Here is a 13,145-nt window from a genome sequence, read left to right on the forward strand (position 1 = left end):
TCAGCTGAATTAAATAAACCACCAAGCAGAAGACTTCTACTGTTGCACCATGAAATGAAAGACCTTGGGTTGGAGGTTTGTTTTGTTTCCAGAGATTAAAATTTAAAAAAAAAAGTAACTATAAATAAATTTTGTGACAATATATACAGATTTAAATAATTAACTTAAATATCTTACACCTACTCTTGCATAAAACTCTCCAGTAAAAGTGCACCATGTTTCTTTTCCCCAAAGATGTTCTGTTCTGTGTCTTCCCCTGTGCTGAGGTAGGTCTGAAGGGAGATGTCTCAGATTCTAGGAAGAAAATGTGTCACTGTCATTGTGGGAGATACTTTATTGCCTTTCTTTGTTCTTCCATTTTTGCTTAGGGCTATGTACATCCCGGGATAAATCCTGGATTCATAAGCATTGTAGTTGTTTGGCAGGAGAATCTCTTTGAATTTGCACTCATCATTGAAATGGGCCTGAAATGAAAAGGAAAGAATGAGAGGGAAGGAATTTTAAACATCAGGTGTGGAAATATTCTTGCTGCCAGGTGTAAGAAGGTGTGTTGTGGGCAAATGTGCAGGTGAGCTCCCTCCACTTAGTAATCTTTTGAAGTGGCCTCTGAAGCTTCAAACAGGACTCAGGAGGATCAATTAGGGATGCTGTGCCTAGCCCAGGCACATAGATCTAAAGGTGGGAAGGACACCCATGGAGGGACAGGGTCACCTGAACAGAGCTGAGCTGGGTAAGGACTAAGTCTGGTCCCAAGCCCAGTCCCATGGCCCTGCTCATTGAATTGCTCCTGGTTGTCTCATCAGCAATAAATTGCCTGAGAGGCTTCAGAAAATCCAGAATCCTGGCACTTTCCTGTGTTGCTTGAGGAGAAAGAGGCATTTTAAAGCCACTCATCATGGACAGTATTTTTTGCTTCTTTAGCTTTAAAATCAAAGGTGGGGTTTGGATAACAGGTCAATGGATCAGGAAAACAGATCTAGCAGCAGGCACCTTTCAGGGCTGTGGTTTCATTTGCAAGTACATACAAAGAGGGACAGGTCTTGCAAGTGTCTTATCTGGGAAGGGACAAATGAACTCATCTCTTACTGTCGGCAAAAACCTCAGGGCATGTGAGAGAGGCCTCAGCCTGCCAAGCTGAGCACTGCACTAGGCATTATGCTATCCAGGACACCAAGGCAGCAGTAACCCTAAGAAAGGATGCATTTTGGTGACTGCTTCTGCCTGGCGTTTATACAAGGCACAATCCTCCACAACAGGACCAATAGCCCAGAAAATAATTCTGGATACCTCATGCCTTCATGTGAAAATGCCCCAGTTAACTCTGACATGGTTTGGCTCTTCCTCAGCCCAAGTTTCTTCACTTGGGCAGCATGGCATGGGAAATTCATGGGTGAGAAAGGAGACTTTAAAACTATGACTTTAAAACTATGCTGATCACAGTCACCTGTACAGAGCTGAACTCCAAAGCAGGAATACAGCTGAACATGAGCAGAGATACACCCTGTTATTGTGCACCTCAAGTATATTCTACAAGATGTCTCTATCTTTTCCAAAGATCCCACGTAAAAGAAGGTCTCTATTGCCTTCCTAATGGAACTTCCTTCTCCTAAGCAGAAGTTCAGACCCCCAGGATGCTAAACTGCCACTGGAACTGTCTGTCTGTTCAAGAGCATTAACAAGGAGTGGTCAGTAGGTCACTGACTGATCACATCTCATAAAGGGTCACTCGTGGGGCCTGGCTGAGCACAAGTCCAAGTGCCCTCTGAGAGATGCGGCGATTGCCACACCTGCCTAAGGCTGTTTGTACTCAGATATAACAAACAAATGGACTAAGCCTGGCTTGTGGTCTTGCCACACAGGTGACTGATCTGTTGGTCTATGGGGCAGGCAGGATGCGCAGCCATCGTTGGGTGACTGCAGTTTTTGTGTGAGAACCAAGGAAGTGTGATGCAGAAGAGAGGGTTTCACTCCCAAAGATCAGTGAGCAGCAGAACTGGGCACCACACCTTCTGCTGGCAAGGCAGGAAGGGCTGCTCTGTGCTGCCCAGCCCAGGAGGGGCAGGGTTGGAGCTTGGGCAGCTTTTAGCACACATCTCACCCCAACTGATCACCATCCCCTCCCCAGGCACACACTCGGTGGCTACTTACAGATCCATAGAGTTTGCCTTTGCTGTTCATGGCCACGAAGAGTCCGCTTTTGACACCAAATATGCTCACCACACCTCTTTCCACAGGAGAGATTTCCAGCAGACCTGCACAGGAGACACAGAAATCAGGGGGACAAAAGGGTGTGCCCTGGAGTGTGTGGTGACAGTGCCATGCCAAAGCAAGATACAAAACCCACAGGATCCCCACATCCCAGCACTGCCGTGGGTGTCCACAGAGCCCCACACCCCACACCTCATACTCCACGTGCTGTCCCATGCCCCATGCTGGGACCTCTCTTCTTTTAGCTAAGTATCTATTTTTATTTTGCCCTCCAGGCATCCTCTTGTGTACGCAAGGTTAAAATAAGCCAGAGTATGCTTAGGGCAAATGAAACATTTGTCATCATGCAGCTTATATCCCCGGTCCCGGATCTTATTGTTTCAGTTGGATATCAGAGCCATGAGGCCGCGGGGTTAAGTCCCCAGCAGATGCTTTTCAAGTTTGGGGGCGAGCTGGGCTCACCCCAGCCCCTGCTCGGAGTGGGCGGCCCACGGCGCTGCGGATCCTCCAGATGTTGAGGCAACCCCGACACCTGATGCCTGACGGCGGCAAGGGGACAACGGGGCACTGAGCAGCGCCGACGAGCCCTCCCGAACGCCCGACAAACTGCTCCGGAGCTCCCATGGGGTGCGGGGCTCCCGATGGGCTCCGGAGCTCCCATGGGGTGCGGGGCTCCCGTTGGGGTCTGGAGCTCCCATGGGCTCCGGAGCTCCGATGGGTTCCGGAGCTCGCATGGGTTCCGGAGCTCCGATGGGGTCCGGAGCTCCCGATGGGGTCGGTGGCCGCCCCGCTGCCCCGGGCTCCCGCCACCCTCGGGGGAGCCGAAGGGCGCAGCCCCGCGGTGCTGCCTGCGGCCGGACTTTTTGGGAAGCTCGAGGTCTGCCATGCACCCACTCTCCTTTCGGGACATGCCCCTCTCCGGGGCAGCTCAGTGGGTCCCCTCCCGCAGAACTGCCCTCCGGCCGTCCCGAAAGTCTCGCCCGCGGAGGTTGTCTCCGGCTTACTGTATCGATTCTCGCTGTGAATGCCATCGATGCGGCCGTCGGGCAGCACCTGGATGTGGAAGCCGATGCCCACGTTGCAGTAGAGGCGCCGCAGCCGCTTGATGCCCAGCAGGTAGTCGCCGTCGCGGGCGGCGTCGCGGCGCTCGGCGGGCAGGCGAGCCACGGAGCGGGCGAAAAGCGCCGCGTCCCAGCGGCGCTGGCGGGGCCCGGCGGGGACGCGGCCCGGGGCCGAGCGGGCGCGCACCGCCCCCGGCCACAGCAGCCCGAGCAGCAGCGCCGGGAGCAGCGCCGCGGGGAGAGGCATCCCGGTCAGGGGCGGGGAGCCACGGGCCGGCCGCCGCTCGCTCCCAAAATACGCTCCCACTTTATGCTGAGGTCAAAGAAGGGGAGGAAAAAAAGAAAAAAAAAAAAAAAAACAAAAACAAAAAAACAACAAAAAAAGAAAACTGACCAAAAGCCAAACAGAAAAAAAAAAAAATTAAAAAGGAGAAAAAAAAAGCAAAGCGGAGAGGGAGGGAAGGAAGGAGCTTAGTGCTCAATCCCCTGAGGATCTGCGGTTTCCCTGGGCTGGCTGCATGGAGAGGAAATCCCGGGAGCAAGAGCTTCTGAACTTGATCTCAACTCCAGGAGTCTTGTCTGAAGTGCTGATCTTCTTCTATAGCTGCTCAGCCATAGCGCTTTAGCCCTAGCCACGATATTTATATATCCATGTGCGTTGGTACCTATTACATCACCACCTACTGCTGTCTGCTGCAGCCCTCCGGCTTAGCTGAAAGTCAAATTATCACCCCTAGATGCTTAACAGCTCTGAAGCGTCTTGAAGGGAAACGGTGAGCAGCACTGGTGCTAAACAACAGGGACAGCACAAACTTTTAAAAAGAAAAGGTCATTTTTTACGTCCATCACAGCAGCTTTTCTTTCTTTCTTTCTTTCTTTCTTTCTTTCTTTCTTTCTTTCTTTCTTTCTTTCTTTCTTTCTTTCTTTCTTTCTTTCTTTCTTTCTTTCTTTCTTTCTTTCTTTCTTTCTTTCTTTCTTTCTTTCTTTCTTTCTTTCTTTCTTTCTTTCTTTCTTTCTTTCTCTCTTTCTTTCTTTCTTTCTCTCTTTCTCTCTCTCTTTCTCTCTCTCTTTCTCTCTCTTTCTCTCTCTCTTTCTCTCTCTTTCTCTCTCTCTTTCTCTCTCTCTTTCTCTCTCTCTCTTTCCGTCTCTCTTTTTCTCTTCCCCTCTCTTTCCCTCTTTTTCTTTTCCCTTTTTATCTCCTTTCTTTATATTTTTCCCTTTCTCAAAAGCCTACAAATGCCAATGCAAGATACAAAACCCAAAGAGCGCCCAGCACACTTTCCCCCAACACAATGTACGACTATGTAAACCTGTGGAATTTCAGCTTTTTGCTGTAACCAAGCGACATGGTTTACAGTTTGCTGGATGCAGAAACAAAATTCCCTTCATTAAAAGCCAAAAAGAGTTTTGGAATGGGAGGTTTAAGAAATGAAAAATGAAAGAACTTGAAAAAAAAAAAAAAAAACCAAAAAAACAAAAAAACCAAAAACGAAAAAAAAAAAAAAAAAAGGCCCCCAACCACAACAAAACAAAACAATAAAACCCAACCAAAAAAAAAAACAAAAAAAAAAAAAAAACAAAACAAAAAAAACAAAAGGAAAGGACTAAGCTTTAAACATTTAAAGAGGCAGCCAGTGGCAATAAAGTTTTTGGTTCTAAATATCCCTTTAAGAAATGTGAAGTACCAGACATGTGGAGCTCCCTCTTGGTCACTGTACTGACGGGGGCTGTGGTGACACAAGTTTATTCCAGAGCCCAGAGGTTGCCCACTCGTTCAAATATTGCTGCACTTTTTAACAGAATGGTTAGTTTTTAATCTTTACTTCCATGCTGCTGCTGCAGCTGCTGCTGTGTTGTACTGATGCATTTATTCTTAGGTAATTGCTTCATGTGGTTGAGGTTCCTGGAAATGAAGCTTGTCATTTAAAAGGAGGAGAAGTTTTGAGCCCATCAGTTTAGAGCTACTTTGCTTCGAGCAAATCCCATAGGTTTTGTTACATCCCACAGCTTAAGCCTCGGCCCTCCGCAGGTTTTCGGCACAAACAGGTGAGGAGACATTGGGACAATTTTGGAAGGTCCTGAATTAATAGGAAAGCGTGTGTTTCGGGGGGAGGGGGGAGAAGTGGTTTGTGACTCAAGTCCTTTACAGCCCGAAGCCAGTTTAGTCTTTCACGCCGCTAAAGCTCTCCCGCTGTTCCAGCCAAGGATGCAAGAGAAAAGAGAATTGCCCCGAGGCAGATGACAGCTCACCTAGGTGCGAAAATCTCTGACCTTCGCTAAACCTGAGCAAACTCAGATGATGTGCTTTTATTTCTTCTTGTGAGGTGCACATGCCGCTGCTTTGGGGGCGATTGCAATCTCCTCGGTGCAGTTTCTGTCCCAGCCTCAAGCAAGTTCACTCCTCCGTGTGCGTTCAAAGGCAGCACAATGCAGATTTTTCACTGTGGAGGTGAAAATGCCTCATCCCTACAAATGTTCCAGGTTGGACAGGGCTTTGAGCAGCCTGGTCTCTAGTGGGAAGTGTAGCAGGGGGCTGGAATGAGATGATCTTGAAGGTCTGTTCCAACACTAAGGGTTCTGTGACTCCACGAAATCCACTGATATGAAATGCACAGGTATTTGCCACATTTTTATTTCCATCAGCGCCATCCAGACCCTCTCCTTGCACCTGATCAGCTGAGTGGCTCAGCTGTGGGTGCAAAGGCAGTGGCAATACTGGGAATAACCTTTCCCTCATCACCATTCCAGTGCAGGCATAGTTTCTCTCTGCTCACTTCCAGCACATCCCACCGTCTTGTACAAAGCTATTTGCTGTTTGGCAGGGCTTTGAGCAAGCGGCCAGGACACAGCCACCCCTTCTTCAGAGAAAGAGGGCATCTTTTTCAACTTTTTTCAGGCAGAGAGCAGCTGCTGCCAGGCCTGGAAGCTGCCCTGCTCTGCTGGGCTGGGCACTTCTCCTTCCCCAGGCTCCTCAGGATGCTGCGATCCCACTCTGAATTATTTGCTCTTCGCAAACAGCAGCGGGTGGATTTAGGATTAAGTTTATTTACCTTCTGAGGGATGAGAAGAAGGAGTGGCAGTGCTGCTGCCACACCTCCCCAGCACAGGGGTGGCTGGTGGCCCAGGGCTGGCTCTGCTTGGCCTTCCTGCCCAAAGTAGTGTGAGGTCTAAGCATCCTTCAAACTTGAGTTAGGGATGTGCCCTGGTGGATGATTCACCCCTTTGGGAAGTATGGAAATGGGTCCTAGGACACCCTGTGAGGTTCCTGGTCCTTATGTTTGCAATGTCAGGTCCTAAATGGTTGCACAGGGAATGCAGAGCATCAGGTGGCATTGCCATAATGTCACAGATTAATAAGGGATGCTTCTGCAGCTCCATTGTTCAACCTGCCAAAGGATTAGACATCAGGCTTTCCATAAAGGCTCCCAGTGAACTTTTCTGAGAGGAAAAGCAGTGAGTTTCCAGCTAAGAATGAAACTGTGAGGTATGGGTTTTGTTGTCTATGTCCACATGTGTGTCAGCTTGTGTGCAGGCTGCCTGTGAAAAAAGCCCTGGTGCTGCTGCTCCAAAACCCTCTGGTTTTTATTGTTTGCACCTGGGGAACAAACCCCACAGGAATGGAGGCAAAGCGGAACCACAGCGCTCTCAGTTTGCACCAGGTGTAAATGACAGGTGGAAGGTGCTCACCTACAGCTCTCAGTGCTGTAACACAGACATTGTCAGTCAGAAATTATTGGCACAGGAAACCATCAAAGCAGGATATTCCCCATGGAAGCCAAAAATCAGTGTCAGAAGGCCCAGGGCAGAGAGGGACTGACCCTCCAATGTGCTGTCAGCTTTCAGGCAGTGGAGCTGGGTGTCTCCAGATCATCCCATAATTAATTCTGAATCTTCCATATCCTGCCTTGTTCTGCTGATATGTGTCCCCACTCCTGGTGGACACTTTCTCAGCAACAGTTTAGATTTTAAACCAGCTAAAATGTCTCCATCTCTGTATTGGCTCTCTTCTCTAAAAAGCCTATGTGGATGTCACAGTTCAGACAGCTCTTGTTTCCAAATTCCTCTAGGTTTAAAGTATAAGAAAGAAGGAAGGATCCACAGAATTCAGGTCCATACCCATGTTCAAGCCCCATATCGTGGATTCTGAAGGAAAAAGGGAAAAGAAGAAGGAATCATTACAGTATTATTTTGTACTGTACTGTACATTATTTACACTGGTTTAGCAGCCATCCAAATCAGGCTCTGTGTCTGCCTTTCTAAAGCAATCCAGGTCCACAATTTAAAAATCAATTTACATATTTATTAGCTCCAGTAAATGAAACGACCCTGAAAGTTATTGCTCATGAGCTTTTCTCCTGAAGGCAAATATTTCACTGGGATCCTTTGGTCCGGAAGGATGGAGGGGCTGTACTGGAAGGGGAAAAACCCCTTTCACTCTCTCTGCAAGCTATGAAAATGTGGCAAAAAGGCACCCCGGCTCCCCCTTTGCCTGCACCCCTTTTAATGGCAATGCTTTTGGAGGAGAAGCACCCAGCGCTGTGCAGAGGGGCAGTGGAATATAGCAGAGGGCAGCCACAGCGCCGGGCTGTCAGAACCCAGGACATTCCTCTGGCTGCCCTGGGTGATTCCAGACCCTGGCAAGGGGCTCAGAGACCTTGGCACAGGGTCAAAACAACCTGTGCCTTCTATTTTAGCCCATGGAAACAATTACCAACTTTGTGTGAGGAGTTACAAGCCATAAGGGTTTGAGTAGAATGATTGTGAATTTGTCACAGGGTGAAAAAGTAGAATTTTGGGGTTTTAGAATGGGGGTTCAGGAGGCAAGATGGAGGAATTTGGGCGTGTCCTGTCTTGTTCTTGTCCTCCATCTTCTGCTGTGGTGGTGGCACTTTTGGATTGGTTTAGGGTAGAGACAGACTGTCTAACATAGGTGATAGGTATTGGAAAATTATTGTAAATAAAGTAAAGGTAGTTTTTAGTATAAAAAGCCAACACCACCTCAAGGGAACTCAGTGTGCCACAAACCAACCTGCTGGACACACCTCAGCAGGTCAGAGAAAGAATGTGTTAGATAAGAGAAAATAAACAACCTTGAGAACCAGAGCTGAGGAATCTCAACTTCTTCTTTGGTCACAGGGCTGGGAAAAAAAGACTCTTTAATACCTCAGGAGCCATTTCAGCCACAGGAAACCCGAGATTGGGCAGGCAATAAAGGCAGCAAAAGCCTCCCTCTGGTGTGTTTGGATGGATTCAGGGAGGGGACTGAGCATGGCTTGGTTTGGGATGGGTGTGGATGCTTCCAGCAGCCGCTGCCTCTGCTGCTGGGCAGCTCCTGCAGGGCCACATCCCCGTGCCAAGCAGAGAGGACACAGCTGTGCCCATCTGTGTGGGCTCCTGTAGGCTGCAATTCACACTTCCAGCTTGTGTCCTCATGTGGGGTACCCGCCATTGGTTTCTCTGGGTCTGGATTGAAGGCACTTGAGACAGTAATTCATGTTCGTACTCAGGTGTTTATTATTTCTTATCAGTAAAACAGTTTCACTATTGTGAGTTCTGCAGCTTTCCATTAGAAGGCACAAAATGGCCAACAATCTCTTGGTACAAGGGCTTTTAAGACTAAATTATCCAATTAAGCACTGACACCTGGATTATTTTCCCTTTTAACCCAATAACTGATCCCACAGAGCCCACACTGGGGCTTTTCTGCCCAATTACCAAATGCCACCCAAACCCACGAAGAAGAAGGAAGAAGAAGCATGGAGAACAAACCCAGGACAACACCCAGTGCCCTCCATCTTGCTTCCATCCACAACATACTAAAAATCCCAAAACCTAGATTTCTTACCAAGTGATACAACTACGCTGCTCTCTATAATCTGTTGCACACTTTTGTGCATTCTAGTTTATCTTGAAGTCTGGGAAACCTCCATGGATGAGAGTGAAAGTCTGTGCTGCCCTGGGGGTCAGGGCACCCCAGAGCAGACAGGGAAATATTCCCAGTGCCCTGGCTTTCCACATCCTCACTGCTCACCTACACCCACTGCTGCAGGAGATCAAGGCCCAGACCTCTGGCTTCCTGGGCACTCCACTCAGCTCTGTGGCAGCCCTTTCTCAGCTGCTGTGCTTGGTTTGTTTGTTCTGTGTGGGTTGATGCTCCTTCAGCATCACTGCAGAGGTGTGGGGTGGCCGTCTGGGAGACCCAAGGGCACTGACAAGCAGCCTGATGTGGTCCTGCCAAGCCCTTTCCTTGTCCTCCTGGCATGTCAACAGCTCTGGGGTGAAACAATACGTCTAGACAATTACTACATCTTCTGCTTCTCAACCTGTTTCCCAAGTTGCAGCTTTGCTCCATGCTTTCCTGTGTGCTGTCCACAGCCATAAATCCCATAAATAAATAAAATAATGTCACTACTGCTCTGTGTTGCCAGCAGTTTCCTTCACCCAGTAGCTCTTGCTCCATTATCAGCTGTTCTGGCTGCACGTGCTTCCTGCTGTCCCCTGTCCTCTCTTTTTTCCTGTAGCTCTTCTGCTCCCTTATTCCTTGTCAGGACAAGCGCCCTCCATGGAAGCTGCATCCCCAGCCACCAGCCAGACCTGGACTGAGTGCTGGGATGGGTGGGGAAGGTGGAGGAGCCCCCAGGAGCACCCCTGGAGCTGGTGTCCCTGAGGAGCAGGGTTCAGTGGAATGGGACAGTGGGAAGCCATCAGTCCAGGCAGATCATTCTGGGGGCTTTGTCACACTCCCATGCCCCTCATCCTCAGGTAGTGTGAACCAAAGTTTGGGAGGGAGGTCTGCTAAGAGCACAGATGGAGAAATATCAAGCTCAGGAGGCTCCAGTTACTGATGCTGGTCTTTGGAAATATTTATTCCCAGCCAGGCTCACTCTTAGGCTGAAGCTCACATGCTGATACTTTCATACTCACTGCTGAAATTTCTGCATCTGCTGTTTTGTCCTTCCTTGTCCTGTATGCTTTGCACCTATTGAAACTATAAACACTTTAAAACTAAAAATATACATTTTTTTCCTTTTGTCAGATGATGACACACATACTTGTGCTGATACATTATGTGGCACTCTGCCAAACAAAGCTGGAAAAAGGAAACATAATAGAAAATGAGTTTTGAGAATCAGAGTAAGTGTTTGTTAAGCTTATTTTTATTATTATTTTTGTGGGAAATAGTAGCTTGAGTTGACTTTTTTTGTGTGAGAATGTTTTAGCTGACTTTGAACGTGGCATAATTGGTTTGCACCAATCTGTTCAACATGTGGCCTCTCTTGCATGAATCATTTTTTACCCATGGCTAAAGTGAAGAAAAACTGGCTGCTGTAAGCAAATGACGTGTATTGCTGAATTTTCTAACTCCCCAGCCAAGCGGCACTCAGAACCTGTCAGAACATATATGGACACAGATGTACAACCCACAGCCCCCCTGAGCACGCAGGAGCCCAGCTCTTCCAGCTGACCTTTAGTGTCACAACTGTGAAACAAATCTTCTGCTTTCCTGATGCCACCAGTGGTATTAGCAGTGGCAACCGCTTCATCTTTCACTCTGGCACACAAAAGGCCCAAAGAACAGGTATAAAACCAGGGCAGCACGACGTTGCTCCTGATGGAGCCCGCCAGAAACATCTGTAGGGTTTTGATGGGTGAGTTTTTGCGCAGCAAACTGCAAGCCATGAGCTATGCACAGGTAACAGCTCTAGAGCTTGAGGATCAACCAGCATGGAGGCTACTCACCAAATTCTGTCTTGTTTGAGGGCAGTGGCAGCAGTAACATGCCAGGTAAAATGTATTTTCTTCCCCTTTATCTGGAAAGCAAAGCTGAGGAGGTGTACAGCTGAGCTCTGCAGTGGAGGAGCACATTGCAGCAGGGTGTAAAACAAGTTACCTGTCAGCAGACACATCAGTCATCTGTCAGCAGACCTGTCCAGGGGATTTGCCACAGGTTTTGTCACTCACCCTCTTTGTGCTGTTGGGTTACAGGCCAGGCAGATCACAATGGCAGCCAGTTCTCACTCCCCGTTCAGATCACACGAGTTACAAGTAAATAAGGTTTGGATGAATGATCCTTGCCCAGAAAAATCCCCTTGACACCAAGAAAGCAGCAGAGATGGCATGGCTTGATTTTTCATTTAATCATTGAATTCCCCTTGCTATTCAAGGCCCAAGAGCAGCTTTGTTCCAGTCAACCACTTCAATACTATTTTTGCTCCCATCTTTCTCACTTCACTCATAAAGCTTTGAGAGCTACAGAAGCATCAGCATTACAGGAATTAATCCATGCACCTTAAGAAAAGACAAAAAAAAAAAACAGTAAAGGCTGTTGATCTCCTTTTGGAGGATTCCTCACGCTGCTCTGAGAGCACATTTCCCACAGGGTTTGCTTTTGCTCCCAGAGGTGAAAGAGGGAACAGGCCCAGGCTCTGAGTCATTTTGCTCCATGAAGCCTCCTCAGCTCTCAGCCATGAAGAGTGAAGATTATGAATTTTCTTGCATTTTGAATATGTTTATCTTTGGAGCAGGAGAATGTACAGTTTCCATTCTCCTAATGAGCTCTGAGGGAAGAGATCCCCAGGGAGTTAGTTCAGACACTTACCTGACTTGGGACTGCTTATTAATAAGCAGAATGAGATAAATGCAAATTAGAAATTATCAATTTGAAGACTGTCTTGAGGAAAAAAAAAAGGTCTTTAATGAGGCAGTCAACAGCAGAATGAAGGTTTTGGTATTTTTAATAATTTCCAGGACCTACCTGTGATTCCCTCCATTGATTGGAACTCAGCCAAGTGTCCCTCCTAAATGTGTGTGTCCTACAAATGCTGAGTGCAACAGCATGGCCATCTAGAACCTCTGAGCTGCCACATCCCAGCAGCTTTTCCCTGACATTCTCCCTTTGCTACCACACACCTGAAATAACAGGTAAATTACTGCATGAAAAGGTGCCCCTGAGCTCATTTCCATGTAACTTCCTGGGATAATGGAATAAAGCAAATGAAGCTGTGGCTGCACAAAGTCTGATTCTACCAGAGACACTGCTTTTCCTTCACAGCACACCCACCGAGGATGAATATTTTGACACAAAACTCCACGTGGGTTATTCTCAATATTGGCAGGGATGGAGGGTGCGCACAAGAGCTCCTGGAACCAGGAGAGCAGGATGGGAAGAACACACAACCAAGGGAAAACTCCCTGCCCGGGGAATTCAGACAGTGCTGTGCAGTCACTGCTGTGCTATTTGCCACGTGCTATATCCAGTCACAAAATATTTCACTTGGTGACATGGCCAGAAAAAGCCCTGTGAACCCCAAAGTCTTGGAGTCTTATAATAACCCCTGGAGCACACCCTCCTCCACAAAAGGAGCCCAGCAGTGCTCCCAGTGACCTGCCAGGGACACACTGCATGCAGTTTGTTCCGTATTTAAAGAGTCAGGCAGCAGCCACAGGGGCTGCTTTCAGTGCCTTCATGGCCATCTAGCACTGCTCTGCAGCAGGGAAACAAACATTTTTGCTCCCCTAATGAGATTCATAATGCTGGAATTAGGTGTTACAAAACTATCCAGAGTTTTCAGAGTATCCATTTATTCCAGTGGTTGAAAGCTGAATTCAGATACCAGTATTAGGTAAAAAAAGGATTCTGTCCTTAAAAAAATATATATACTTTCAAAATTAATCTGTCTTCTTTCCTTCTCCCCCTTCTTTCCACTTTTTAATTTGCAAGTTTATGTTCCTGAGAGCTGCTGGACCAGCACAGTAGGAGGCTACTTGTCACTTGAAATTCAAATGCAGGATTTCAGAAAAAGGGAAAATATTGGAGTCTATATGAGCATTTTTTGGATTGGAAGAGAAAGTATCATCATAATGGGACAATAGTTC

General features: G+C 47.7%; 1 protein-coding gene across 1 annotated transcript; it reads right to left on the bottom strand.

Moving 5' to 3' along the window:
* Positions 1-287: 287 nt before the first annotated feature.
* Positions 288-3,516, bottom strand: FGF4 (fibroblast growth factor 4). The gene is made up of 3 exons (XM_063159406.1): positions 3,213-3,516; positions 2,149-2,252; positions 288-464 (listed from the first exon to the last, which is right to left on the bottom strand). The coding sequence occupies exons 1-3, from the start codon at positions 3,514-3,516 to the stop codon at positions 288-290; spliced, it is 585 nt and encodes a 194-aa protein (XP_063015476.1).
* Positions 3,517-13,145: the final 9,629 nt, after the last annotated feature.

Source organism: Melospiza melodia, chromosome 6, assembly GCF_035770615.1.
Source record: "Melospiza melodia melodia isolate bMelMel2 chromosome 6, bMelMel2.pri, whole genome shotgun sequence".
NCBI classification, from domain to species: Eukaryota; Metazoa; Chordata; class Aves; order Passeriformes; family Passerellidae; genus Melospiza; species Melospiza melodia.